The following is a 25787-nucleotide window of genomic DNA, read 5'->3' on the forward strand; positions in this document are numbered from 1 at the left end:
GCCAGCGGCACTAAATCTAGGAGGGATGAGAAAAAAAAACAACAACAAAGAAACCCTTCGCCGATTTGAGGCGCTTTTGTTTTTTTGATTATTTTTTTTTAAAAAGTTTAAAAACCCCCTCCAAGGTTAAAGGTGTTTTTTTTATAAAAGAAAGCAGAATATATATATATATATACATATATACATATATACATATATATACATATATATACATACATATATACATATGTATATACATATATATACATATATACATATATATACATACATATATACATATGTATATACATATATACATATATACATACATATATATATACATATATATACATACATATATACATATGTATATACATACATACATACATACATACATACATACATACATACATATATATATATATATATATATATATATATATATATATATATATGTATGTTAAAAAAAACACACAAAAGCAAAAGCTAAAGATAGCTTTTGGGGATTTTTAGCTTTTGGGGAAACCTTTATAAACCCCTTAAGTGGGCTTCTTGCCACACATCTCTCAAGCTCTCAAGTTCACTCGCACTTTTATTGTGCAAAGATCGATTTTTCTCTCTACTTGCCCTCTTCATGATGTCGACCCAAGAATCGGAGTTGGAGCCCCTTGTCGAACGCGAAGGCTTGCCGACTACGGAAGATACCGATGCCGATATTTTTGACGATTAAGTGTCAAAATCAGATTTCCAAGAGTTCAAATTAACTCTCGAAGCTTCTTCGTCGGAACGTCAGGCACAAATCGCAGCTCAGATGCAAGCTTTGCAAAACTCCATCACTCTTTTGACCACTACCCTCTCTACTCTTGTCATGTGCATCACAAATGCCATGGACATTCTCGGGGCTAGATCCAGAAGAGGCAACCAGATAAAGAGTAGAACCAGGATGATAGAGCACAGATCACCTTTGGTAGTGAAGACTGGAGACAGGCATGGAGAACAAACTGAAGACCAGATGGTTGTCGGCTGCAGGAAAAGGTGTTGTTGGCTGCACACAAGGTTGTCGGCTGCACACTGGAGTGGTCGGCTGTACCAGAAGACAAGGCAGCTGAGAAGCGCATGCATCAAGACCAGTCGGCAGCATTAAAACAAGTTTATGCATTTATGACTGGCCGACCAGCAGTCGGCCAGCATAAAATATGTCCAAGACCCCTATAAATAGCATAAGTGCTCATCATTGTAAGTATTCTCTCCCACTAGGGGATTGGATCATTAGAGGTCCCATAGGGGACAGATTTTAGGGTTAACCACCTTTTTATGAAGGCAGCCCATGGCTGCAAGATATGTACCTTTTTGTACCATAGTATATACTGAATTTCCAGCACTTCTCACTCTCTCTCTCTCTTCTCTCTCTCTACCTGCGTTTTTGCATCAGATGGTGCGTTTTTGCATCAGAAGGTTTCCAAGAGTGTTTAGGGCTGAAAGAAGACTCCCAGAGCTTCCGCATGTTACATTGGTATCAGAGCATCAGGCTCAGCAAAGCTAAACACTGATTCAGTCCCAAATGATGGTGTACAGGTCCAAGGTACAGGAAAGTACACGGATTCGAAGCCCAAGGCGGGAACACAGATCGGGAAGAACTCCCAGGAGGTTTGTTGGTGGTGTTCCACAGTGCCAGATGGGGATGGCAGTGCCGTGAGCCAGATAGGTTCTCAGGCAACGGTCCCAAGGGAGGTTGATCCTCCAATGGTGATGTGAGAGTGCCAGACTCAGTTCCAGGAAAGAAGACCAAGACGGTGTTCAGAGTCAGGGCAGGAATGGATTGTGGACTAGAGGAAGACCAGATGCATAGATCTTCATCAGAGATAGAGTGGTTTGGGGAACAAGCTGGGTTTTCAGAGAAAAAGGTTTGCCAAGGATGGATGATGACAGAGGGACTTCGGGACAGGATTGGGATGATGACAGTCATCCAAGAGCAGGTTGGATTCCCGTCATCAAGTTTAGCAGAGGGGGATGTCATGTGCATCACAGATGCCATGGACATTCTCGGGGCTAGATCTAGAAGAGGCAACCAGATAAAGAGTAGAACCAGGATGATAGAGCACAGATCACCTTTGGCAGTGAAGACTGGAGACAGGCATGGAGAGCAAACTGAAGACCAGATGGTTGTCGGCTGCAGGAAAAGGTGTTGTTGGCTGCACACAAGGCTGTCGACTGCACACTGGAGTGGTCGGTTGTACCAGAAGACAAGGCAGCTGAGAAGCGCATGCATCAGGACCAGTCGGTAGCATTAAAACAAGTTTATGCATTTATGACTGGCCGACCAGCATAAAATATGTCCAAGACCCCTATAGATAGCATAAGTGCTCATCATTGTAAGTATTCTCTCCCACTAGGGGATTGGATCATTAGAGGTCCCATAGGGGACAGATTTTAGGGTTAACCACCTTTTTATGAAGGCAGCGAAGGCAGCAGGCAGCCCATGGCTGCAAGATATGTACCTTTTTGTACCATAGTATATACTGAATTTCCAGCACTTCTCACTCTCTCTCTCTCTTCTCTCTCTCTACTTGCGTTTTTGCATCAGATGGTGCGTTTTTGCATCAGAAGGTTTCCAAGAGTGTTTAGGGCTGAAAGAAGACTCCCGAGCTTCCGCATGTTACAACTCTATCGGGTATGGATACCTTGGCCTCTGCTTTAGGCACCAACATTACTCCGGAACCGTTCGGGGGTGAGCAAAAGCAGCGCACCAAGGAGATCGTGGACACTTGGCTACATAAGTGGCAAGTTCACTTTCAGTTTCATCCATATGATGATGGAAAAAAGATCCAGTCAGCAGCAGGTTTCCTCTCAGGCAAAGCTTTGCTTTGGTGGAAGGAACTCAACCCTAAGTCAACAACTTGGGCACAATTCGAAGACGTCTTCAAGAAGGAATTCCTCAAGAAAGAGGATGATTATGATGTTGTTGCCCGGTTTTCAGCTTTGACCATGACCTCGCAGCACCTCACTTATGAGGTCTTCCTCCAGATGTTTAGGGTCAAGGAAGCACCTATCTTAGCTTTACCTGATCCATTTTGGCAGAAGATCCAGGATGGGAGCTCATTGACTGACCAAGACTCAATGACTGAGCAGTCTACCATTCAGGCTGCCGGAGGCCAGTGGATGATTCGGAATGGTTTACTATTCCATAATGACAATTTGTGTACCACAGATCCCGGACATTAGGTCCAAGATTCTTAAGGAGTGTCACGACGCCCCTTCTGCTGGACACCCTGGGGTTCACAGGACACTATCGTTAGTGAAACACACTTTTTATTGGCCAAAGAGGAAAGGGTATGTAGAAGATTATGTTCTCAAGTGTCAAATTTGTCAGGCTAATAAAGCTGAACGCTTTAGACAGGCTGGGTTGTTGCATCCTTTGCAAATCCCAGGTAATAAATGGGAAAGTATTTCCATGGATTTTATTACCGGATTGCCAAGAACACATCACGGCCACGATTCTATTTGGGTTGTGGTGGATCGCTTGACAAAATTGGCTAGATTTTTACCAACCCGGAAGACTATTACAGCTATGCAATTAGCACGGCAGTTTATCGAGCAATTGTTTAGACTGTACGGGTTACCGCAGGACATAGTCAGTGATAGGGACTCTAAGTTTACGAGTGATTTTTGGAAACTTGTTTTTGAGAAGTTGGAAACAACTTTGAATTTGAGTTCCTCTGATCATCCTCAATGTGATGGCCAGACTGAAAGAGTGAATCAGATTTTGGAGGATATACTTCGAGCATATGTATCCAAAAGACACAGTTCATGGGAGGATTATCTTCCTATGTTAGAGTTTGCATATAACAGTACTAAGCATACGAGTACAAGTTTTAGTCCTTTTATGCGTATGTATGGTTTTCAACCTAGATCACTTGTTACAGTAGGATTCTCAGGACTTCAGCATGATGCAGCACGTAATTTTTTGCAAGATATGCAGGAAATGTTACAAGTTGCGAAGGAATCTATTAGAAGTGCTCAAGACCGAGACAGGTTTTATTCTAATAGACATCGTTCACCCAGAGAGTTCTTTGAAGAAACGATGGTATATTTGCGAGTTCCGAAAGATTCCGAGACTTTACGGACAGGTCGATCTCCGAAATTATCCTCTAGATATTGTGGACCATTTCGTATCACACGACGGATTGGTTCTGTTGCATATGAATTGGATTTGCCTTCTCATGTGAAAGTTCATTCTGTATTTCATGTCAGTAGACTTAAGGAAGTACTGGGTGGAATAGATCAGTTAGTTACTCCTCAAGAAATTATAGATGTCGAGGATATGACATTTGTTCCGCACGAACCTGAAAAGATTCTTGGATTTCGTGAAAGAAGATTGCGTAATACGCTTATCAAGTAATACAAGATCAAGTGGAAGGATCGTGTTGAGGAGGACGTTACATGGGAGACATTGACTACTCTTCAGAGAGATTACCCTGGCTTTTTAGTGAGCTCAGGAATGAGCTCTTAGAGGAAGGGGAGTAGGTCATGTGCACAGTGTGTATCTACCGTGTGTTACACGCACACAAGACTAGCTTCGAGGTTTTCGGGCGGGCGCCCAAGTGTGGACGCTCGATGACCGGCCAAGAGCCTATAAAAGGGTGCCCAAGGTTAGTTATTGGGATATAGAGAGTCTCGCGAGTTTGTGAGAGCTCTATGGTCTTGGAGCTTGGATCTAGTGCAGACGTGCACCTGCTTTACGCAGCCGAGGCCGGCAGCAATCTCGAGGCCCGTGAGGGCAGCTTCGTGGCGGTATGGGAGGTCGCGAGGTGGAGATTGGTCGGTACGTCAACCTAGTTAGCTTAGCTCGTGGCTCGGTGGGGACAGCAAAGACTGTGGGCTTGCCCACGGCTGTCATGGTTGGGAGGTGAGTCAGGCTTGCACCCCCTTGTTGTTTGTTTGTTTGTTTGCAGGATTCGAGTCTCGTACCGGGAACGATCACGAGGAGATCCTTGGGGATTTGACACTGGCATTGCTTCATGTCCAGGACAATGCACACTTGACCTTGGACGCTTAGAGTGGAACCGTGGTTGACTCGTTGTGGACTGGGCTCACATGGGACCGATTTTCCACTCCAGGTCCTGCACCTTCTGAACATATATGTCCATGTGGCATCCAAGCGTAGGATGCACGTGATAATGTGCAACCCATATGGCAGTCGGGCAGCCCTCATGCAAGCGGGCTGCAAATTGGCTCCTACTCAAGCAACTGGGAAGCCGTGGGTTGCAAAATAGTTTTTACAATCTTAATTTTAACAATTGAACCTTAACACAAGTCGTTTATTAATATTCAAACCTTCATAATGAAGTCGTGGTTTGGTAGACAGCCAGTTCACAAGCAACGATTAGGGATCATTGCAGAGCATCTCAGATACCCATGGAGTTCTTCAGCAGCAACGTTGGTTGAGTAGATGTTCCTGACAGCAACAGTGGGCTGAGAACAGGGAGAGATTTTTGAGTATCATTTTGTACTTGAACATTCAGTTGTAGTCATTCTTGTACATGAATTTAGATCTACTTGTGAATTTGTTTTTCCGTTTGCTTGCTGTTTAGCTGCACTTTATCTATCTTCTCCCTGGACTCTTGCACACCTAGGAGGGGAATAAGAAGGTTTCAGAATGCAAAATGTTTGATTTTGATGATGGAAAATTTCAAACATATGCAAATTCTGCATGTTTTTCATACTTATAGGGTTTTCATGATGTTTTTCTGAAGATTGGCACTTTTGACCCTCCTATGTGTGAAACGTTTTGTAAGGTATGAGATGATTTTGAAAGGCATTTAAATGAACGCCTGGCAAATATTACGCGCCCCCCCCCCCCCCCCCCCCCCCCCCCCCGGCGCGGCGCCACCTACTGCCAAGAAAAAAAATAAAAAACATACAAAACAAACCAACCACATACGCATACACCTAGTTTATATTCCTGCTATGGAAAGTTCCAACATGAAGAGAAATGGTTGATGGTTGTATGATGCCTGTTGTTGTGTCCATGGTGTAGTATCTGATTTGGCCTTGTTGGATAAATGCCTTTGAGGTTGGAAAGTTGACATTTTAAAGTCTTGTCATGCAGAATTACAACGTGCTTGACTATGAGGAGAAGATTGTGGATGGGTTTTATGATGTCTATGGTGTAGTATCTGATTTTGGCACTGCGGAAAAAATTCCCTCCTTAGTGGACCTTCAAGGTACCCCTTTGACAGACATGCTTGGGTATGAGGTGGTTTTAGTCAACAGAGGAATAGACCCAGATCTTGTACACCTTGAACAAGCAGCTCTTTGTCTTGCTGTTGATTGTGGAATGAGTGGGATCAGTCCACAATCTAGTGACCTTGTTCAGAAGATTGCTGACCTTGTTGTTCAACACATGGGGGGACCTGTTGTGGATGCAAATGATATGCTAAGAAGCTGGAGAACTAAAAGTTATGAGCTCAGGACATCTTTGAACAATATTGTCTTACCACTGGGCTGTCTGAATATTGGATTATCTCGGCATCGAGCGTTGTTGTTTAAGGTATGGCAGTTTGATTATTTAAAGATTTCGAAATTGCTAATTTGCTGATGTTCTTTTGGAAGCTGTATGATGAGTTAGGACAGAGAGAACACTGGGAGTGTTGGAGATAATATTTACTGAGTCATGTCATGAACTTGTCATATGGCATATGTCATTGAATATAGCTTGTCAGGAGCTTGGTGTTGATACTCTACATGACATGTCACATGTTAGCAGCATGCTTAGTCATGGTGCCTTGCCATCATCATACTGCTCAGTAAGCAGTCTATGTGATGCAAGTGATGACGTAAGCAGACACAAGTCTTCCGCAAAAGGACAAGTAACCCTTCTGTCCAGTCAAAGTATTGAGTGTTCCTAGTGCAGGGTTAGAATTCAAGTGATTCTTAACGAGACAAAAGGGCAAAGTATGTGCCTTTCATTCAATGAGAAATGTAACCTTGCCAGGTGTTCTGTTAACCAATTATGTGTAGGTGGAACCTTATTTTACCTTGTTATGTAGCTGGTCAGCCATTCATGTGCAAGCTTCCTTGCAGCCAATCATGTGAAGGCTCAACCTTTTGTCACTTATGAGAAGGGCTTCCAGGTGAAATATCACATCAAGTGGAATCCTAGACACCGATTATAATTCAAAATGTATCTTGAGTCTAGTTCCTCAAGTGTTAGGATAACGGTGGTTCTTGCTGGGAATTCTTGTAGTACTTTAGGATGGGCCTGCATAGTGGAGAAAAAAACCTTTAACTAGATTGTGTTACCAGTTCCAATCATGTATGATGTCAAGATCAAGAGCATTAGTATGAGCAAAGTGTAGAATACTTTGTCAGAATACGCAGCGGAGAGAAGATGATGAAATCTGGAAACACAAGAGCAAGCACAGTGCAGAAAATAGACAGCACAAGAGAAGGAGAGAGAGAGGCGTGTAACTCTGCTCTATATACACAAGAAGAATCCCGAATACAAGACAAATGTGGCAAGGGGCTGTGGGGCCATTATATATGGCCCCAACACTGCAGTTGGCCTGCTCTAGGACAGCCGACAGGCACATGAACTCCACGACCAGCACCTACACCCAGTCGGCCAGGTGTGTACTGTCGGCCAGCATGGAAATAAGTCCACGACCTGTGTGCAAGGCAGTCGGCTACCTCCAGTAGGAACACTGCTGCAGTTGGCCAACAACTAAGACCTCCTGCCACCACAGGACTGCCACCCAAGCCACGGAAAAAATAGGAAAAATGGGGGAAAAATACGGGGAGTGAGGAAAAATGAGAAAACACCTAAAAGGGCGGGCACACCCACAACAAAGGCCCTGGTAAATAGGTATAGACAGGAGATGACTTCTAACATACTTATGGCTTACTTGGGTAGATACCTGAAGTGTCGTGAGTAATGCTAGCATGCTTAATCCTCATGCCATGTCAAAATACTTCGATATGATACAAGTAGTGATGTGAAAGGCAATATAAGCATGCACGTCTTTAAAGGTAGTCCCTACCTCTACAAAAGGAGAAGTAGATGAAGGGGATAGGTGTCTTTAGTCTCGGGTAAGCAAGGCTTTTCTAGCTCCTTACTAACTTGTAATGACTGTGTTTAGGTTTCTCTTCTTTTGTCACACTGGAAGTGGTCCCATCAGTAGATGCTATAATATGGCATATAGTTAACTCTGCTTTTTTTTTGTAGGCTTTTGAAATAGGCACAAGGTTTTGGAAAACCTAATCCATGAAAGCTTTTTTTCCCCCTAAGCTTATTCATTGTGAATGATGATGGACTAAAAATAAGCCCTCTGAAGTTGTGATGTGTGAGTGCAGTTGTTTGATGAGGTGGCAAGCTTTGAAACATGCACATAAAGATTTAGGGTTACAGTCATGTACATGGACTGTCACACAACTGTCTAACAGCTTTGACCTGCACATTTATTACAAGTTAGTGTGTGGGAGAGCTGACAAGCTCACCCCCTACTACCTAGTCACAGCTCCCCTGGGGAGCACCTCAGCGCGTGAGGCTAGAATGACACAGAGCGGGGCTGATAGGAGTTTGGGGCTGAGCCAGGAGAATCGGAAGAAAATGCCCAATGACCTCTTTTATAGGCAGGCTCAGATTTATTAACAGTAGGTCTGCACATCTGCATGCCCAGCCTTCTCTTTAAAAATAGGCCAGCTCTCATTGGTTGTGAACTCGTACAACAGCCCAAGCCAAGCTCAGTTCAGCTTAAGGATTATTGGACTAGATCCTCCAGTCAGATCCAGGCTGAAAGTCAAGTCTGCACTCTCCCTCTTATATTTAGAGTAACCTGAACTTTTCAGCTCTACACCAGTCTTGTTTTTTTCGATCTATGTGACCTGTCTCGTCCAGTCTAATGACCTTTTTTAAATCTTTTTTTTTTGGACTTCCCTTTTGTTTGCTTTCCTTTTATAGTGCATATTGTGAATCTGTTATGGTTGGCTGAAGGTATACCGTCTTTTGACATTGCAGGTTTTGGCTGACCATGTTGGCATCCCATGCCGTTTAGTGAAAGGGAGTCACTACACGGGAACAGATGAAGGGGCAGTCAATGTTGTAAAGCTGGAATCTGAAAGGTTGGAAGCTTTGGTTGCTTATGTCTTGTATGTCCTCTTAGATGTACATTTCAATATATTTTGGGGATTTGTGCTAAGTTTAGTTGTATCTTTATGAAATTATTGGGATTTATTCAATCATACCTCCAAACTGCAAGAAGATTTGACTCCACCTGGCATGTCTGTCACTCCATTGGACACTAGGCAAGTGCGTGATGACCTATCTTAACTGTGAATTTCCTCTTGTGAAGGAAAGGTTACCAATGCTTAAGAGCCATCTATGTGACCTCCTCGCCCACATTGGTAGCATTTGTTCTTCCAATCTCCTTCCTTGCAATCTCTGGTCCAATGGCCATCATGACCATAATTGTAGCACCGGCTGGTGCTTGGAGGTGGCCCTCTTCCGATGTAATCTCGAGAGCCACCACCCCCCCTAGGGCCCTGACAAATCAGGCACAAAGACAATGGTCAGAGGACTCTAATAAATTGACTCAAGAAAAATCAATAACAATGAACTCTTATGTCATGTTTGCCTTTTTGTTGCGCTTACCTATTATTCAGTGATATAAGTGCCCACCTTTCATTGCACCACCAAGATTTTCACCTGATTTCGTACTAGACAACTCAAAAAACTGCAGGAAATGAGAGAATCTATTACATATGCACACCTTCACTCTGTCCCAATGGGACTTGTTTTTTGACTCCTTGCAAGATCACTCCCTTCTTGAGGACCTCCATAGCCTCATGGAGGCTGTCCTCCACCTCCTTTTCCTATGAAAGGATTACTTCTGTTTGCATTGTGCCTTTCAGCTAAAGATTTCTATTTTGATTTGTTGTTGAAGGTATGCCTGCTGTTTATTTTGCGGGTGGAGGAAGGGTTTCTGGCTGAGACCAAGGCTTCTGCAAATGAGAGCTCTCTAGGTCTCTCCATGTGTTGGTTTCGTGTGGGCTATGGTGCACCAGCCCATCTCCAATGAGGATAATGTTGAAAAGCCTTTTGAAAGAGTACCTGCTGTTGATGCTTTTGTAGACCTCTCAGTACTAGAGAGGTGAGTGCTTGCTACCACCTCTACTACTGATTTTGAGTCAGGAGATGCATCGAGAGCTTCAAGCTGGATGATGGAGCTTCTATCTTGAAGCTGAGGCAACTCAAACTCAACCTTTGAGCAAGAGCAACTAGAACTGGAGCAGGGAAGTACCTTGCAGCTGAGCAGCTACAAGTGGTAGTCTCAGGTTGTGCTGGGTGTCCAGAGTGGCAGCAGAAGCAGCTTCAGGTGTGCTTTTAAGGGGAGTAGCAGCTTCAGCTGTCTGGGAGATGCTGATGGTCCCCCAAGGCTCGAAACCAAGCAGAGGGGGTGCGCTCACTGGGAAGCAGATTGCAACGCAGCTCAGTTAGAGTCCCAAGCATCACTGGTGTGGGAAATCAATGACCTGAAGGCTGAGACAGTGGCCCACATCTCTCCCTGAAGAGGGTGCAGTGACAGACTCAACCACGTGTCCAAGAGATAACTTATAGAGAGAGAGGGAATAGGATCTTGCACAATACACCACACTGAGTGGGGCACAGGTCCCGCCCCCTTTCAAGAATTTATTCAGGAACAGTCCACGGGCACGCTGGCCAGGATCAATACAATCAATGAGTACAAAACAAACAGATATGCCGATGTAGGATATCCAAGTCGATGTCGAGGCAGGAGATCTCTGATGCCGAGCACACCACGAGGATGACCCACTAGTATCCCTCACCGGGCTAGTACCAAATCTAATTTCCAAATCCAAATTCAATGAATCCAAGTCCAATGAATCCAAATCCAAATCCAAGTCCAAGTAAGCTATATACCCAAGTTCCATGTTCATGTCCAAGTTCCAAGCTTCATGTGCAAGTTCAAGCTTCCAAAGTTGGGCGGCGGTGGCGGCTCTGGAGTGGCTGAGTTGGGTGGCGGCTGGGTTGAGCTCAGCGGCAGCGGCGGCGAGTGGATGAAGATGAGGGTCTCCTTGCTGTCCACAAGCTTGATGTCCAAAACAAGAGGGCTCTAGCGTCTTCGCGTTTTGCCAAAAAGCCATCTTGCTTTTGCTTTGTCTTTTTATGCTTTGCTTTTGCTTTTTTTACTTTTATTAATAAAATATTACTCAACTTTTGGTGCTTTGGTTTTCTCGCTTTAAGGCCTTAGAGTTGCTTTTTGAGAAAGCGTCTTTTAGCTTTTTGGTTTGGCTCAGTCTCCTCTTTCCAATGGTACCCTTGGCTCATAGTCAACCCTGTTTGACTTTTTGCTTTTTCTTGCTTTTTGACCAAGAATGGTGCTTTTTCTTAATCAAACCTTATGGACTATGTCTTCTTCCACCTTTCAGGTGTCTGGGCATGGGTTTCATCATGTGAAATAGAGACTAAATAGTTACAGAGGTGATCGGGGTCGGTAGGTGGTTTCCCGCCCCATAAATAACTGGTACAACTCATGCTCGAGATTGGTTAGATAGGCTCGCTTCTTCCTCCGTGTGAGATGTCGGAAGATCGCTCGTGCCAGCTTGTGAGTGGTGGAGCCTAGAGCAACCTCCCGTTGCACTCCTCATCATACCAACTGTTTTATGGAACAGTCCGCTTGGTGGTTTGGGAGTGGCTATGGTGTGTGGGAAGGCAGCTACGACGGATGTATGAAGGGTGGCGGAGAGTTGTGTGGTAAGTTCATCAAGTGGGATGTGTGGCTCGAGGTTGGAGAGGGTGCGAAAAATGTGGGCGGAGTAGACGGAAGAGCATGGCTGCGAGAGAATAGGTAATGGCTGAAGTAAACCTGGAGGCTTTTGCCTATCAAATTTTACCTTTTGGCAAGTAAGACATGCACGTACATATGCCTCAATGTCTTTACGTATGCTTGGCCAAAAGAAATCTCTCTCAATCATGCATGTAGTAGGCATGATACCACGATGATCAGCATAGGGTGTGGCATGACATTCCTTTAAAACCTTGGGACGCATGTCCTTCACCACACATAGGCAATTTTCGTTCATGAGATAGCCCTCTTTGATCACATAAGAGGCATGAGTGTGACCAGCCATCAAATAAGCCCAAATATGACAAAATCAGCATCCAAATGATACAAATCATGCATAGTAGTCAATTCCCCATGTGAGGCTATTGAAATTGCAGCCACATATGGCCTCCTGGACAATGCATCTGCTACCAAATTCTTCTTTATTGCTTTATTAATATGGATGTGTGATACAATAGAGATGGAATCTCCCTCTTTGCCAGCATGATCAACACTACCCTGCATATCGGGAACTGCATGCACATTAGGCTTAGACTGCTAGTCCTCTTGCATCTTGCTTACGTTTGGGGCATTGCCGAAACATATGCTCTTTGCTTCCACATGCAAAACATTTCCCCTCTTTCACATATTGCTCCCTTTGCTCAAGAGTCAAGCCAAACCTGTTCTTCTCGAGCACACTATCCATGGATGAGGTATTTTCAGCTTTACCTCCCTTCTGGATCTCCCGGAAGCTCTTTTTAGGTGGCTGTCCACCTTTTTGCAGATTTGGGACAGCCTTATCTTTGCCCTTTGAACCCCCTTGATCTTGCTTAATTTTGAGCACCAATTGCTCCGTAGCAAGAGCAGAGGCTATAAGCTGTTGCAAAGTGTGTTTCGGGTGCAATTCAATGCCCGAACGATAAGCTGGTTGCAATCCTGAGCGAAACTTCCTCTTTCTTTCATCCTCGGTGATTAGCATAAAAGGAGTTACCTCAAGCAACACTTTCCAAAACTTATTAACATACTGCTGCACACTTTCATTATCTCTTTGCTCAAGTCTATCCCACTTTTGGGTGAGAGTTTGCTCAGCATTAGGTGGCAAGAACTGGGCATAAAATCTGTCCTTAAACTCTTTCCAAGTGCAAATGGGGTCTTTGGTGGTCTTTTCAGTGATCCACCAATGAGCAACTGTCCCCTTCAAGAACATGCTAGCATGGCGTACTTTAGACTTCTCAGTGAAGTCCTCATCACTAAAAGCAATATCAAACTGTGCCACAAATGCTAACACCTTGGAAGCATCATGCTCTCCATTAAAAACATCAAACTTAACGGACTTGTCACCTGCTTTAAATTCCTTGACCTTTCAGGGATGAGGCTCATGGTCCTCTGTTTTTCTTTTCCCCTTATTCAACGGGGCAGCCCTATCTGCATGGGCTCCATGGGCCATCATGGAAGTTTCATGAAGCACGGTGGCATGTGCTCCACGAACCTGAGAATCAGATGCATGTGACCTTCCTGCATAAGGCAATGTCTCTCCATGAGACAACTCGATAGGCAAAGCTCTTCTAGTGGCAGACCTGTCACCCCCTCCATGGGATACATGCCTTGAATACATGTGACCATCATGCCCTCTATGAGCACCAGCATATATATACCTGTCACCCTTTGTGCCTTGTGGAGAAGAATCGGCTTTCCTTGCTTCAATGGCACTTTGTACATGGGGATCTTCATGCAAGAATTTCAGCTCTTGCTCTTTTGCTTGCAAAAGCTTTCTCATATGCTCCAATTCAGCCCTCATTGCATTAGACTCTTCTTCTTGCATAACTGTCTTTCCACGAGACAGTTGTCTCCTCGAATCACTATCATTCACCCTCTCAAGGGGCTTGTGCCTTCCCTGCAAAGCATTAGAATCACGCGAGGCACTTGATGGGCCCCTCGAATTCGGCACTTCCAAAGGGTTGCCTTGGCTGTCCATTGTGTTAAGTGTGCTAGAAGCGGGGTGTCCAAAACACAGGTTCGTTTTCCCCACTAAGAAGAGGGAAATAACTTGGATGTGATACCAATGAAACCGATCTCGTCAAGTGGGAATAGACTCCGTTGGACACCCACACGCGTAATAGCACAACTTAAACATCACAATATAAATGGACAACTCAATAGCAACTTAAAACTGAAATGAAATGAAATGATGATCAATGGACACCAGCACTGGGGCCGGAACGGGCCGACCCCCCCCTCAATATATGATATATTATTGGGAGTATTTAAGTGATACAATGCTCCATGGGTTCAATGAACCAGATGATGTCCATGTACAATTGAGATGAATACAGTTACCAAACAAGAGACTTGAAGTAGACGTTCGAAGGAGAGCGATCCGCTTGAAGAAGTCTAGTCTCTACGGTCCCGTGCCTTCACTGGAATCCGTAGAGAGCGCCCCACTGGTGTTCCAGGACCACGCACAAATAGGCGCTCCCGTACTAACGCCTGGCTCTCCCAATCTCAGCACCCATGGATCGTGGTTCTCCAGAAGCTTGGACTACCCGGCACCAAACGGGTGTTAGCAGCAGAGAGTATCCCTTGTAAGATTTACACCAAAGACCTTTGCTTGAATCTAAATCCACTCATCTTGTAAAACAATGAATATGGCCTTCAGTAGTATTAGGCACCCACGTATGAAAGAAGAAGTCTCTACTACTGTTGTTGTAGCCAACTTGAGAGATAGAGGATGGTTCGCCAGCAGCTGCCCGATAGTATGGGGTAACTAGGGTCGCCTATAGAGTATTCTGCCTGTGCATAAGCTGGAGAGAAGGCCTATGTGTACAGCCGCATGCAAGGTAAGAGTGAGGAGAACCTGTGCACAGCCACTTGTGCAGCCGTCTGTGCGCAGTCGCTTGTGCGCAGCCGCTTGCAAGACAAGAGGATGGTGACTTGTGCGCAGCCGCCTGCAAGCAAGTGAGTGAGAAGACCTGTGCAACTGACTGTGTGCAGCCGCCTGAGGGCAAGCGAAAGAGAGAGGCCTGCGCAGCCACCTGCGTGCAGCAGCCTGTGGGCAAGCGAAAGAGACGTAGTCTGGGCGCAGTCGCGTGGCAAAGCAAGAGAAAAGAGGATCGTCCTGGGCGCAGCCGTCTGTGGGTAAACGTTGGAGAGGTCGCCTGGCGGATAGATGACCGAAGGTGGTCATGTATAGCCGCCTATAAACAAGAGGAGGTTCACTCCTGAGCGATGGAGGGACATACCACGAACAGCTGGCCGGCTCACCTGTTTTGCATGGAGGCGGCCAGTTCCAAAGGTTCCAAGGTGGGGGGTGGGTAGGTGGCCATGCACCCACCCCCACACACATGATTAATTGAGGGGTTCCCTCCCCATCATGACCCATACGTGGGTGCCCACCCTACCAAGGACACCAAGAAATATTTGGGAGGGTGCCCACTCATTAATGAGTGTGAACCTGCAACCTTATAAAAACAAAGGTTTAAAAGAATGCTATGAAATGCAATACACTTACCACATGTTCACACGCAACAAAACTCGTCAGAAGAGAGAGCAAACTTCACGACTCACTGGCAGGCGTCCCCGCTCAGTAAGTGGCACGTCAAACAGGCAAACACAAAAATACAAGTCAGGCGAAGACAGTTCCAAGCATGCAAACATGAATGCATGTGCAAACAGTATCATGGACATATCTCCCGTTCATGGAACAAGTACTAAACATTTCTGTCGGGCACAATGATGGCACGACAGAAAACATAAATCCCGGTCTTCCTATGGAGTGACAGTCCCATAAAGTAAGACACAGATCCAGGCACGAGCCTCCCTATGGAGTGACAGTCCCATAGGCAAGACACGGCACCAATACTGGCTCTTCCATGGCGTGACAATCCCATGGATAGAACACAGTCCAGGTCATACACGGGTGGCACCAGTCTGGCTCCCGTCCATACGACACCATCTTGCTAACACACGGGTGGCACTAGTTTGGCTCCCGTCCATGTTATGCAAAATATTGGCCCCTTCACATGAGACACCGGCCTGGCCTCAAGTGAACGAGACACAAATCTGGAGATGGACCAAATGGTTGGCCAATTGGTGACAGCCCTGAAGTTAAAATCAAGAACTTTGACTATTATTAAAATAAAAGCAAAAGCAAGTGAGTAAAACAAAAGCCAAGTGGTAAAAGCAAAAGCAAAGCATGTTAAAAGTAGGCCTCCTCTCAAGTATTTAAAGATCCAAACACCCTCTTGATGGATCATAGAAGATTGGAAGTAAAACTTTGGGGAAAGAAGTTGTGAAACCCATCATCTTCATCATCATCCCCTTCAACCTCCATCACAACCGGCGGCTACCATCCCTTAAAACTCAGTGTTCTGCCACCCTACGACCCTTTTTGGAGAACTCAGTCGACTGTCGCCACCTTCACTTGCCGTTGTACGCTGCCTGTACCTGCAGAGCCATTATTATCCGCCTTACTCAGGTCTTTGCGCCACCCTGAACACAGCAGATCAGCCATCTGTGGCAGTCGACACCCTGAAGACCAGCTGCCGCCTCTGCCTGCTGTGCAGCACCCGTGTCGCTTCAACTTGCTGCCCCCACCTGTGTCGCCTCTGTTGCAACTATCTCTGAAGCGCTGCCTGCACAGTATAGAACAGCCTGTCAGTAACACCACCTTCTACTGACCAGTGAATATTACCCTCTTACTGGCTGCGTTACCAGCACCCGTACCAGATCTGTACCTACAGCACTTGTGCGCAGCTCTTACCTGTGTACTACTGCCGCCTAAATATTGATTATGACCTCTGCCCAGAAAAGAGGCGTTTGCGTCATCTCTATCGACAGCATCTACATAGACTTGAAGTCTTCTACATTCAGAAAACTCTACCACTATTGAGAACAAAGAGTTATTTGTGGATACTTGGATTCATTGGATTTCGGTATTTGCCCGGTGTAAGACTCTTGTGGGTCATCCTCGTGGTGAGCTCGGCATCAGTCATCTTGTGCCTCGACATTGACCTCGGCCCGATCTCGTCATCAACACCTTTGTTTGATATTGTATTCATTTGTTGTATTGGCCCTGGCTTGGAAAAGCCCGTGGATTGTTCTTGAAATAAATTTGTGAAGAGGGGGCGGGGCCTATTCCCCGCTCAATGTGGTGTACTGTGTGAATTCCCTATTCCCATCTTTCTCTCCCTCTTCTCTCACTCTATCTTTAGCTCTCGTACACGTGGTTGCATCTGATACTGCACGCTCTGTTGGGCTTACAATTCCACAAAGCAATCACAAAGTTCTCATTATCAATCAATAGAAGACTGAAGTACGTGTCTATATAGGCTCACTAAAAGCTCTCCCATGACCGAAGCAAGGATGTCAAGGGCATGCCACCTATATTTAGCCTAGGTTAACTCCCCTTTAGTAATTGGTCATTTACAGGAGGAAAACAACCTTAGACTTCATGTCTATATTAAATCCCAAGGCTTAATTTCACCTAGATTAATGTGCATACGCCATATGGATGCTAGATAGTAGAGATCACCCATATATATATATATATATATATAGAGAGAGAGAGAGAGAGAGAGAGAGAGAGAGAGAGAGAGAGTTATATTAAGTGTCTTCAAAAGACCCGATGGGTTCATGAGACCAACAATAGTGTCCATGTAATCTCATCATGGTACAAACAAAGACTAGATCTATGAGCTAGGAATGTCAAATCCGAGAGAAATGAAATGAAATGATATATTAACGTCTCTAAGAGGCCATAGTGGCCTATGAGACCAAAACTGAGGGTACATCTGAAGTTGGTGTCTCATCAAAGAGAACAACTAAATGAGACTAAAAAGTACAATAAAGTGATTGTCCTACAGTTATAAGAACGGAACTGTAAGACTCCGAGATGATACTGAGTAGAAAATACTGGAAAATACTGAAAAATGTATATCAGGTAGATCCATGTGTGTTGATCAGTTGAAGTGTTGCCCTCTCCTTAGATCAAGTATCTCCGCCATGGGGCTGTCCAGAATGGAGAGGTAGTAGAAGCGAGGTAGGCGCCTCCGATGCCGAGCAATAATGGCTCTGATCTGGCGATGGTGAGGATGCCGTGGTCGGGATCCTGGTGGGCGTGGCCGACCAGCACGACATAAGATAACTGCTCTATCAGTGGTGATTCCCTGGGAGCGTGGTCGGTGCCCTGATGGCCCAATGGAGGAGGTATCAGGAGTGTGTGGGCTGGGTTGCTAGTGCTGGTGCCGAAGAAATCTGTCAGGGTCCTCTGTCTAGGTACATAATGGCTCGGCCTCCTGTCTGCCAAGAGAGTCTCTCTGTGTCTCCTGAGCTCAAGTAGAAACAATCCCAGGCATCTCTGATCCTCAAACCCTATGACCCTGCGTAATGGCCCAAAACCCTCTCGGAAGAGGCAGTGATATCTCCCTCGGATCTCATAATAGACTATACATCGGCAAATGTAGTGTTCCTCTGTCTCTACCTCCTGGTAGCATAGCTGACAAATGCGGCCATCCAAGATCTGATGGACATATCACCCTGTCTCAATCCGCAGTTGGTGTGATGAGGTCCGGATCTGTCCAATGGCACAACGTATCCCATGTGATAGGTGTACATCCATGTACGCCGGGCGGGTGATAAAATCATCCGGTGAGGCGTAGAAAATGGCTCTTGTAATGAGCCATTTTTGTGCCCAAGAGTCCAGGTCCTCTTTGTGTCCACTCTGATGATATCCATCTTGATCACGTGGTTTTGCTCTTAGCGGGTGAGATCCAAAAATGGACAATCCAGACTGTACTGAAAGGGTGGTAGTGCCTCTATCCGCAAACCATGTAGGTCAAACCATGATCTCATCTGAGCATACCAACAATGAGTATCTCCACCCTCTGCCAACTGTATGGATGAGGTCAATGCCAATCGGGAGTACCTCTGTTGAGGGAGCTCCCATAGCCGTTGTAAAAAGGCAACTGCTTGGAATAGGGCCTCGGTTACTACTGGTGGGGCACCTAGCTCAGCCCGAATAATCTCATGTGGTACTGACGATTTGCTCGGAATCATGCGGGCAATCATCATAATCAGTGGTCTCTCCATTTGCCTCCATCCCTCATCTGTCCCTCTCTGAGATCTGTGATGTATACTAGGTCCCCAAATTGGAGCTCCGTACAAGAGGGTCGGTGTGACAAGCGTATCAAATAGCCACAATTTGGTGCGTGGCTCCTGAAACTGTATGTGTGCACACTGCCTCTCAAGTGCCCCCAAGGCTGCATGCCCTCGAGCTAATCTAGCTGCTGCTGCTGCCTCCTTCAGGGAGAAACGCGGTCCTGTGAAAGTAACTCCCAAGTAGACATATAACCTGACGTACTCTACCGGCTCCCCTCGGAAAGTGAACTGAGGCTCTGATCTCGTCACCCATGCCTGTGTGGTGTTAAACACCATAACCTTGGTTTTCCCAAGGTTCACTGTCAGATCTTTATCCGCACAGAAAGCCTGTAATGCATCCAGGTGTCTCTGTAACCCCTCTGGAGAGTTTGAGATTAGAACAATATCATCAGCGTATAACAAGAGAGAGAGAGAGAGAGAGAGAGAGAGAGAGAGAGAGAGGGAGAGAGAGAGAGAGATTCGTTTACTTGGGTGAAATGCAGGGAATACATCGTGGATTTAATGGGTGCTCCAGGCACTTTGCTACCAGCTGAAATGGTGGGAGCTACAGGAAGTATAGATCTTTTTGAGAATACTGCCCTGGTGGAGGAGCTCTTCTCTCAGATAGACAAGGCTCAGAATATTTTGATTGGTGGTAGTCAACCTCAAGGCAGTGCAATTTCAAATGAGGATAACAGAGAAGAATCAGCAAGTCAAGTGGCGGTTTCAGCAAATAAACGACACGGACAAGGGCTTCAGTCTCCATCTACAGAATTGATAGATGATACTGAGCATTCAAAGTATGCTTCCAAAGATAACATCAGATCAGGGCAGAATCTGCCTACTGATTTTTCAGTTACAGGTACACACGAATCACATGTTGAGATCTCTGCTGAAGATTTTCAAGTCAGGAAACCACCAGTCTCAGCATCATGGGTTGCTTCTGAGGTTAATAGCTCGTGTCCGATCACTGATGCAACAATCACAACAGCTGTTCCTTTGGCTCAGTCCAATGCTGTGAGGATAGCCAATGCACCTTACTTGAGGAATAATGAAGACGGAGTAATGCGCAGAAATTTTTATGAGAACACAAATGGAGAAGATAATAGCGATGGCAGTGGGCATGAGATTGAGACTCGGATGCAAAATATTCATCAAAGATTAAATTCAGGATATATGGAGTGCTGGACGAAGCATGTCAATAACAAAGGGGATCCTGTGCTAGAGAATGTAGCAGAATGGGAGATTCCATGGGAAGAAATCATGATTGGGGAACGTATTGGATTAGGTAATGTCTCTTGCCTAGGGGTTCCATGTCAACTTTTCAAGTCAATGATATAAAGGGTAGACATTTGTGAAAAATCTGCATTACTTGACATATATTTTACACGTGGGTTCATTCTTCTCTTAACTTATGTGGGTATATGTGCATAACAGGCTCATATGGTGAGGTTCATCATGGAGACTGGCATGGAACGGTATGTTCTCAATTGAGCTGAAAGGCAAATGCTAACCATTATTATATGAATACGAATACAGTTTTTCAAAACTGGTTGACGCACCCAAAAAAACTTCTCAAAAAATAAAACAAAATGAATAGGGCATTTTGTCTTTGTTGGATCAGAGTTACTCAACCACCCCTCAAGCTACATTTTTTAACCCACCATAAAATGCATGCATAGCTTTGCTCTTTGTTGTTGCAAGGGCTTCTTTGAAGCTTTCAAGGTATTTCAATTCAAGGCACATAGTCTATGCTCTGCATAAGGAGGGGACTGCTTGTATGTGGTGCTCTGCATAGGGTGGGGACACATGTGCTTGTATGTGGTAGTGTGCAATATATGTAACCATCATGAGTACATAGGGATGAGCCAAGAAAGAGGTGGTGGTTTTGTAAAACCAATCTGTCTCTGTAGTCAGCCAGTCGTAAAACAGGACTAGGGGGCTCAATTTTCACTGGCCACTCAACAGCGACATCAAATGCACTCCACACCTTCATGCAGGGTGCATGTTTTCATGCACATTGACTAGTTTGTGGAGTGATATAAGGTAACAGCAATTGCAAAGAAAGCATATAATTTTGTGTGGAAGCAAACATGTGTCTTCGTCTGCACCTGACAGACTATGCCTTTGCATTTGCTGTTCTACTTGCAGGAGGTTGCTGTCAAAAAATTTCTGGACCAAGATTTTTTTGGAGATGCACTTGACGAGTTCATTAGTGAGGTACCATGACACTGCTACATGGAGTTATCTGACATGGAGGGAGCGAGAGAGGTTGCTTTACATATAACTACTGTTTGCTACTGCAGGTTCGAATAATGCGACGCATGCAACACCCGAATGTGGTATTATTTGTCGGTGCAGTCACACGTCCTCCGAATCTTTCCATTGTGACTGAATACCTTCCAAGGTAGTGTGGTATCAATGGATCTGTCATGTAGTCTCTCTTGAGTTTGCAACAGGTCGAATGTGTTTCAATGGAGGGTCAGGTATTTTTGATGAGCTAACTGAATATCATATTGATGTGAAAACAGAGGAAGCTTATTCAGATTACTACATCGGCCCAACTGCCAACTTGATGAGAGGCTGCGGCTCAAGATGGCTCTTGATGTTGTGAGTATTCAAATGTCAGATTGTATGTCAGTTTTTTGCATATTTTGTGCGCTTTCAAGTCATGCTATGGTATTGAATGCATTCTTCTTTAACAGGCCGAAGGCATGAATTACCTTCACACAAGCATGCCGATTATAGTTCATCGTGATCTGAAGTCTCCAAACCTTCTTGTTGATAAGAATTGGGTTGTGAAGGTGTGTATCTGTGTGCATGTTGCTGTTCACTCAAAATTCAATGAAGCCTTTTCCTCAGCAGGCACATGCAAATTTGTTGCTTTACTTGAGCGTGAGTGGTGTAGAAGAAAATGCTTAGTTTTGATTGACAACTGTAGGACTGTGTCCATCTCTAGCATTTATCCGATTTATTGCACCATTTATGCAGCATATTTATTTGATGTATTTTACTCAGTCGTGGGTAATTTTCCCACATTTTTAGGCACTTTTCCCTAGTCGTAGGTAATTTTCACCAGTCGTGGGTTTCTTCTTTTGGCTGACTTGGCTATTTGTGCTGTATATAAGAGTAGCCTTTTTGCCATTTAATTCATTCATCATTTTGCTAAGTGTTGGATCATTGTTGGCTGCTCCAAGTCTCTCCTCTGCTTCCGCTTGCTGCCTTCAACCATTCTCTCATGGTATCAGAGCGTTGTGGTTCTTAGGCCCTTGCTTCTACACGCTACAAGAAGACTATCAGCCAACGTTTTCTTTTTTCCAGCCCTTCCTCCTTGCAGAGGAGGCAATTTAAAAAAAAACGCAAAAAGATGTTTCCCTAATTTTTGTATTTCGTCCCTACCCCAGACTAATGGTAGCCCCGTGCACTTGCTCCGTTATCCTTTTCCTCCCTTACTTCATTGTGCATCGGGTTGGCTCCCGTCTTCATCTGTGCGCATTGATCTCCGGAAGGAGTACAGTTCTACATCTTTCTTTCATCTCACCTAGTGTCTAGGGAGGAGTGGGCCTTTCCGTTGTAGTTTCAAGAGGAGGATTCCATGGCTTCTACTCCGAATGTCATCTCTTCGTCTATTCCCCAACTTCCCAAGGAATCCATCCTAGATGGGACCAACTACCTTGATTGGTCTTTGCAGATGAAGACTTTACTCCGATATCATTGGCTATGGGGTATTGTTAGCGAAGCCAACGCCAAGCCAACTGCAACTTCTTCTCTGGCTGAGATTGATGCCTGGCTTGAAAAGGATGCTCGGGCACAAAGGTCACTTTTAGCTTGACTATAGCAAGAAGAAGAGAGAAGGTGATTATGCAAAGAAGCCCACCAATCAAACCTCTTCGTCTACCAACCAATCCCATAGATTCTCTTCCACCAAGGAGATTGACTTTATTGCCATTGAGGAGCCTCTCGTGGACTCACCTGTTCCAGCCACCTCACGTCTTACGGATTGGGTGGTTGACAGTGGGTGCACTACTCACATGACTCATGGCAAGTCCATTTTGCATGATATTTGGCCTAGCTCTTCAAAGGTGTCCATTGGCAATGCTTCCAACCTTGAGGCCTCTTGTGTGGGTAATGTACGACTTAACTCTTCTCTTGGCCAGCCTTCTACCATTTGAGATGTGCTTTATGTTCCCAAGCTCTATAGCAATCTACTCTCGGTGTTTCGGATTGTAGAGAAAGGCTACGGCGTGTACTTTGATAGTTGAGTTCTTGAGGTCACCAACACCTTGCAGGTTGTTGCCATAGGTGTAGAGGAAGGTGGTCTTTACAGGTTGAAGGACTTTGGTGGCTCTTTGAATGGGTCACAGTCTCATTTGCTACAACTTCTTCGTAGCTTAGGTGGATACAACGTTGTGGCATGCTCGCTACAGTGTCTTCTCAACAAATGGTGGAGGGTCTTCCACAGTTGAAACTCTCCCATTCCACTTGCGTGGCTTGTTTGCATGGTAAGCAACACGGAGAGCCTTTCCCTCATGAGGCTACTCATTGGGCTTCTCACATCGTGGAGCTTATACATATGGACTTGTGCGGTCCCATGTGGACTACTACCCAAGGTGGTGCTAGGTACTTCATGCTTAGTATTGATGTACAATGTCGAGTAATTCTGAAACATACACTAAGGGATTTGGGTCACCCGACCATTAACTTTTGTGTGTTATGAGAATCTCTCAACCAGCTGTAGCCTATTATTAACTCAAACATAAATTAGATAAGTCCATGACCGCTCACATCCCATACCACCAGGACCCACCTCACATGTGTCAGGTTCTAGGCTTTCATAGGCCTGTTTCAAGTCCTGACTTTCTATGGGTTCACTCCAGTGATGGAAGTGCCATTAATGAACCCTCAACTCACTCTTATAACTTGTAAGATGGGGCAACCTTCACTGAAGCCTGAAGGTCACTTTAGAAAGGGTTATTAACTTACAACTAACTAGTACTCACCATTAGTTCCACTAAGTGGCATTAGCCTAGCCTCATCATTATAGCTCAACTAGGTATGTCTTTTTCGAGAGAACAGATCCCATCCTTGCCTCCAGACAAGAAAGCTAGATGTGTTGAAAAGCTGCCGAGAGAACAGATCCCATCCTTGCCTCCAGACAAGAAAGCTAGATGTGTTGAAAAGCTGCCTGTGCTGATCCATGGTTGTGGAGCTGCTGTCGAGGTGCTCCCACCAGCCGCAGGGTGTATATGTTAGAAGTCATCTCCTGTCTATTTGTATACACCAGGGCCTCTGTTGTGGGTGTGCCCGCCCGTATATCATTTTTCCACACTCCCCGTATTTTTTCCCTATTTTTCCCATTTTTTTCCTAGTGGCTGGAGGGCTGCCAGGTGATGCCAGGACCACACTGAGGCTGGCCGACTGCATCTGGAGCAGTCGTGGGCTATTTGTGTGCTGGCCGACCTGATCTGAGCAGACGTGGGGACCAGATGCTGGCCGACTGCTGTTTTTCAGCAGTCGTGGACATTTCATCAGTCGTGGGCCTCTTCCAGGGCTGGCCGACTGCCTTCATGGGCTTGTATATATTCCCCCCCATCCTCCTCCACTTTCTCATTCAGTTTTCTTCGGGATCTTGTGTATATAGAAGAGTTTACACACATCTCTCAGTGTTTCTTGTGCTGATTATTTTCTGCAGTCTACTTGCTCTTGTCTACCCAAGTTTGGATATCATTTCCGCTGCATATTCTGACATGGTATCAGAGCCATAGGCTCTAGCAGATCTTGGGCGTTTTTCTGAGCAAGAGGGGGAGCAACAGGTTGCTGATCGGTGGACTGTTTTGGGCTGAACGGGAAGTGAAGGTGCAAGAGGAAGGCGGGCAGAGGGGCTGGACAGCCACTTGCATATTTTCTGATTTTCAGATTTTTCCCACCCACCCACCCTTTCAAGTTACTCTCCGAGATGGCGGATTTACTCGAGATGGCAGAGAAGCACGTGAAGATTCCGACTCTTCCCACGTTCCCAGTGGATCGGCAGTTGGACGGGTCAAATTATGGCATCTGGAAGGTCATGATGGAGTCAGTACTGGAGTCATATGATCTTGCTGATTTTATTATCAAAGGGGTGCCAAGGCCGGAAGCTGAGGAAGGGGAGGTTTTATCCGCGAGGAAGGACCGAGAGGCACAGGCACAAATGTGGGACCGTGTCAACGCCAGGGTCCGGTCATTTATATTCCTCAATTGCACACCACAGGTGATCAACCATGTGAAGCACATGACGCTGGCGAGAGGCATATGGGAGCACTTGGCTTCTTTGTACAACAGGGTATCACCCATGAAGCGGATATCCTTGGAAGTGCAGATGCGGGTTATGAACCCTGCAAAGTCTTCGACGATGCGGGAACACATTAACAAGCTGCAGGCCCTTCAGCAGGAAGTCCTTCAAGCTGGGAAAGAGATATCGTCCGAAGATATGGCCATCACGTTACTTTCTCACTTGCCTGGTCAGTATTCCGCTTTCTATTCCTCGTTGATCACTAGTGGCAGGCTCAGCACCATTACTTGGGAGGAGCTTGTGCCAATGGTCTTGGACCAGGAGGAACGTTTTACGAACCCTCCTCACGGCGGAGGTTCGGAGGCCTTAACTGGCCAACGGTCGAAAGGCCGTAATACCAACAAGGGCAAAGGGAAGGCTTCATCAGATAAGTCTTCCGAGAAGAAGCCTGATCCAGAACGAGAGAAGCTGAAGGCCGAAAGATCTTGCAATGATTGTGGCGAGAAAGGCCACTACTGGAGGAAGTGCCCTAAGCGGACAGGGAAGAGTGCTGAGTCCTCAGC

At 45.5% G+C, this 25787-nt stretch overlaps 1 protein-coding gene across 3 annotated transcripts in view; it reads left to right on the forward strand.

The window, feature by feature from the left end:
* The window catches only part of LOC147641432 (putative serine/threonine-protein kinase SIS8), a 41679-nt gene that overhangs the window by 7170 nt on the left and 8722 nt on the right, over window positions 1–25787 (forward strand). For all 3 annotated transcript variants that reach the window (XR_015269355.1, XR_015269360.1, XM_086821387.1), the window contains exons 2-9: window positions 6089–6529; window positions 8996–9099; window positions 19460–20244; window positions 20394–20434; window positions 21108–21176; window positions 21263–21363; window positions 21488–21566; window positions 21662–21760. Coding sequence is in view for 1 of the 3 variants with exons in the window: in XM_086821387.1 (XP_086677513.1) it covers window positions 6089–6529; window positions 8996–9099; window positions 19460–20244; window positions 20394–20434; window positions 21108–21176; window positions 21263–21363; window positions 21488–21566; window positions 21662–21760 (1719 nt within the window). In the remaining 2 variants the exon portion in view is untranslated. The remainder of the gene's footprint in view (window positions 1–6088; window positions 6530–8995; window positions 9100–19459; window positions 20245–20393; window positions 20435–21107; window positions 21177–21262; window positions 21364–21487; window positions 21567–21661; window positions 21761–25787) is intronic.

Source organism: Cibotium barometz, chromosome 2 (genome assembly GCF_041138505.1).
Source record: "Cibotium barometz isolate CiBa-2024 chromosome 2, ASM4113850v1, whole genome shotgun sequence".
Classification (NCBI taxonomy): domain Eukaryota; kingdom Viridiplantae; phylum Streptophyta; class Polypodiopsida; order Cyatheales; family Cibotiaceae; genus Cibotium; species Cibotium barometz.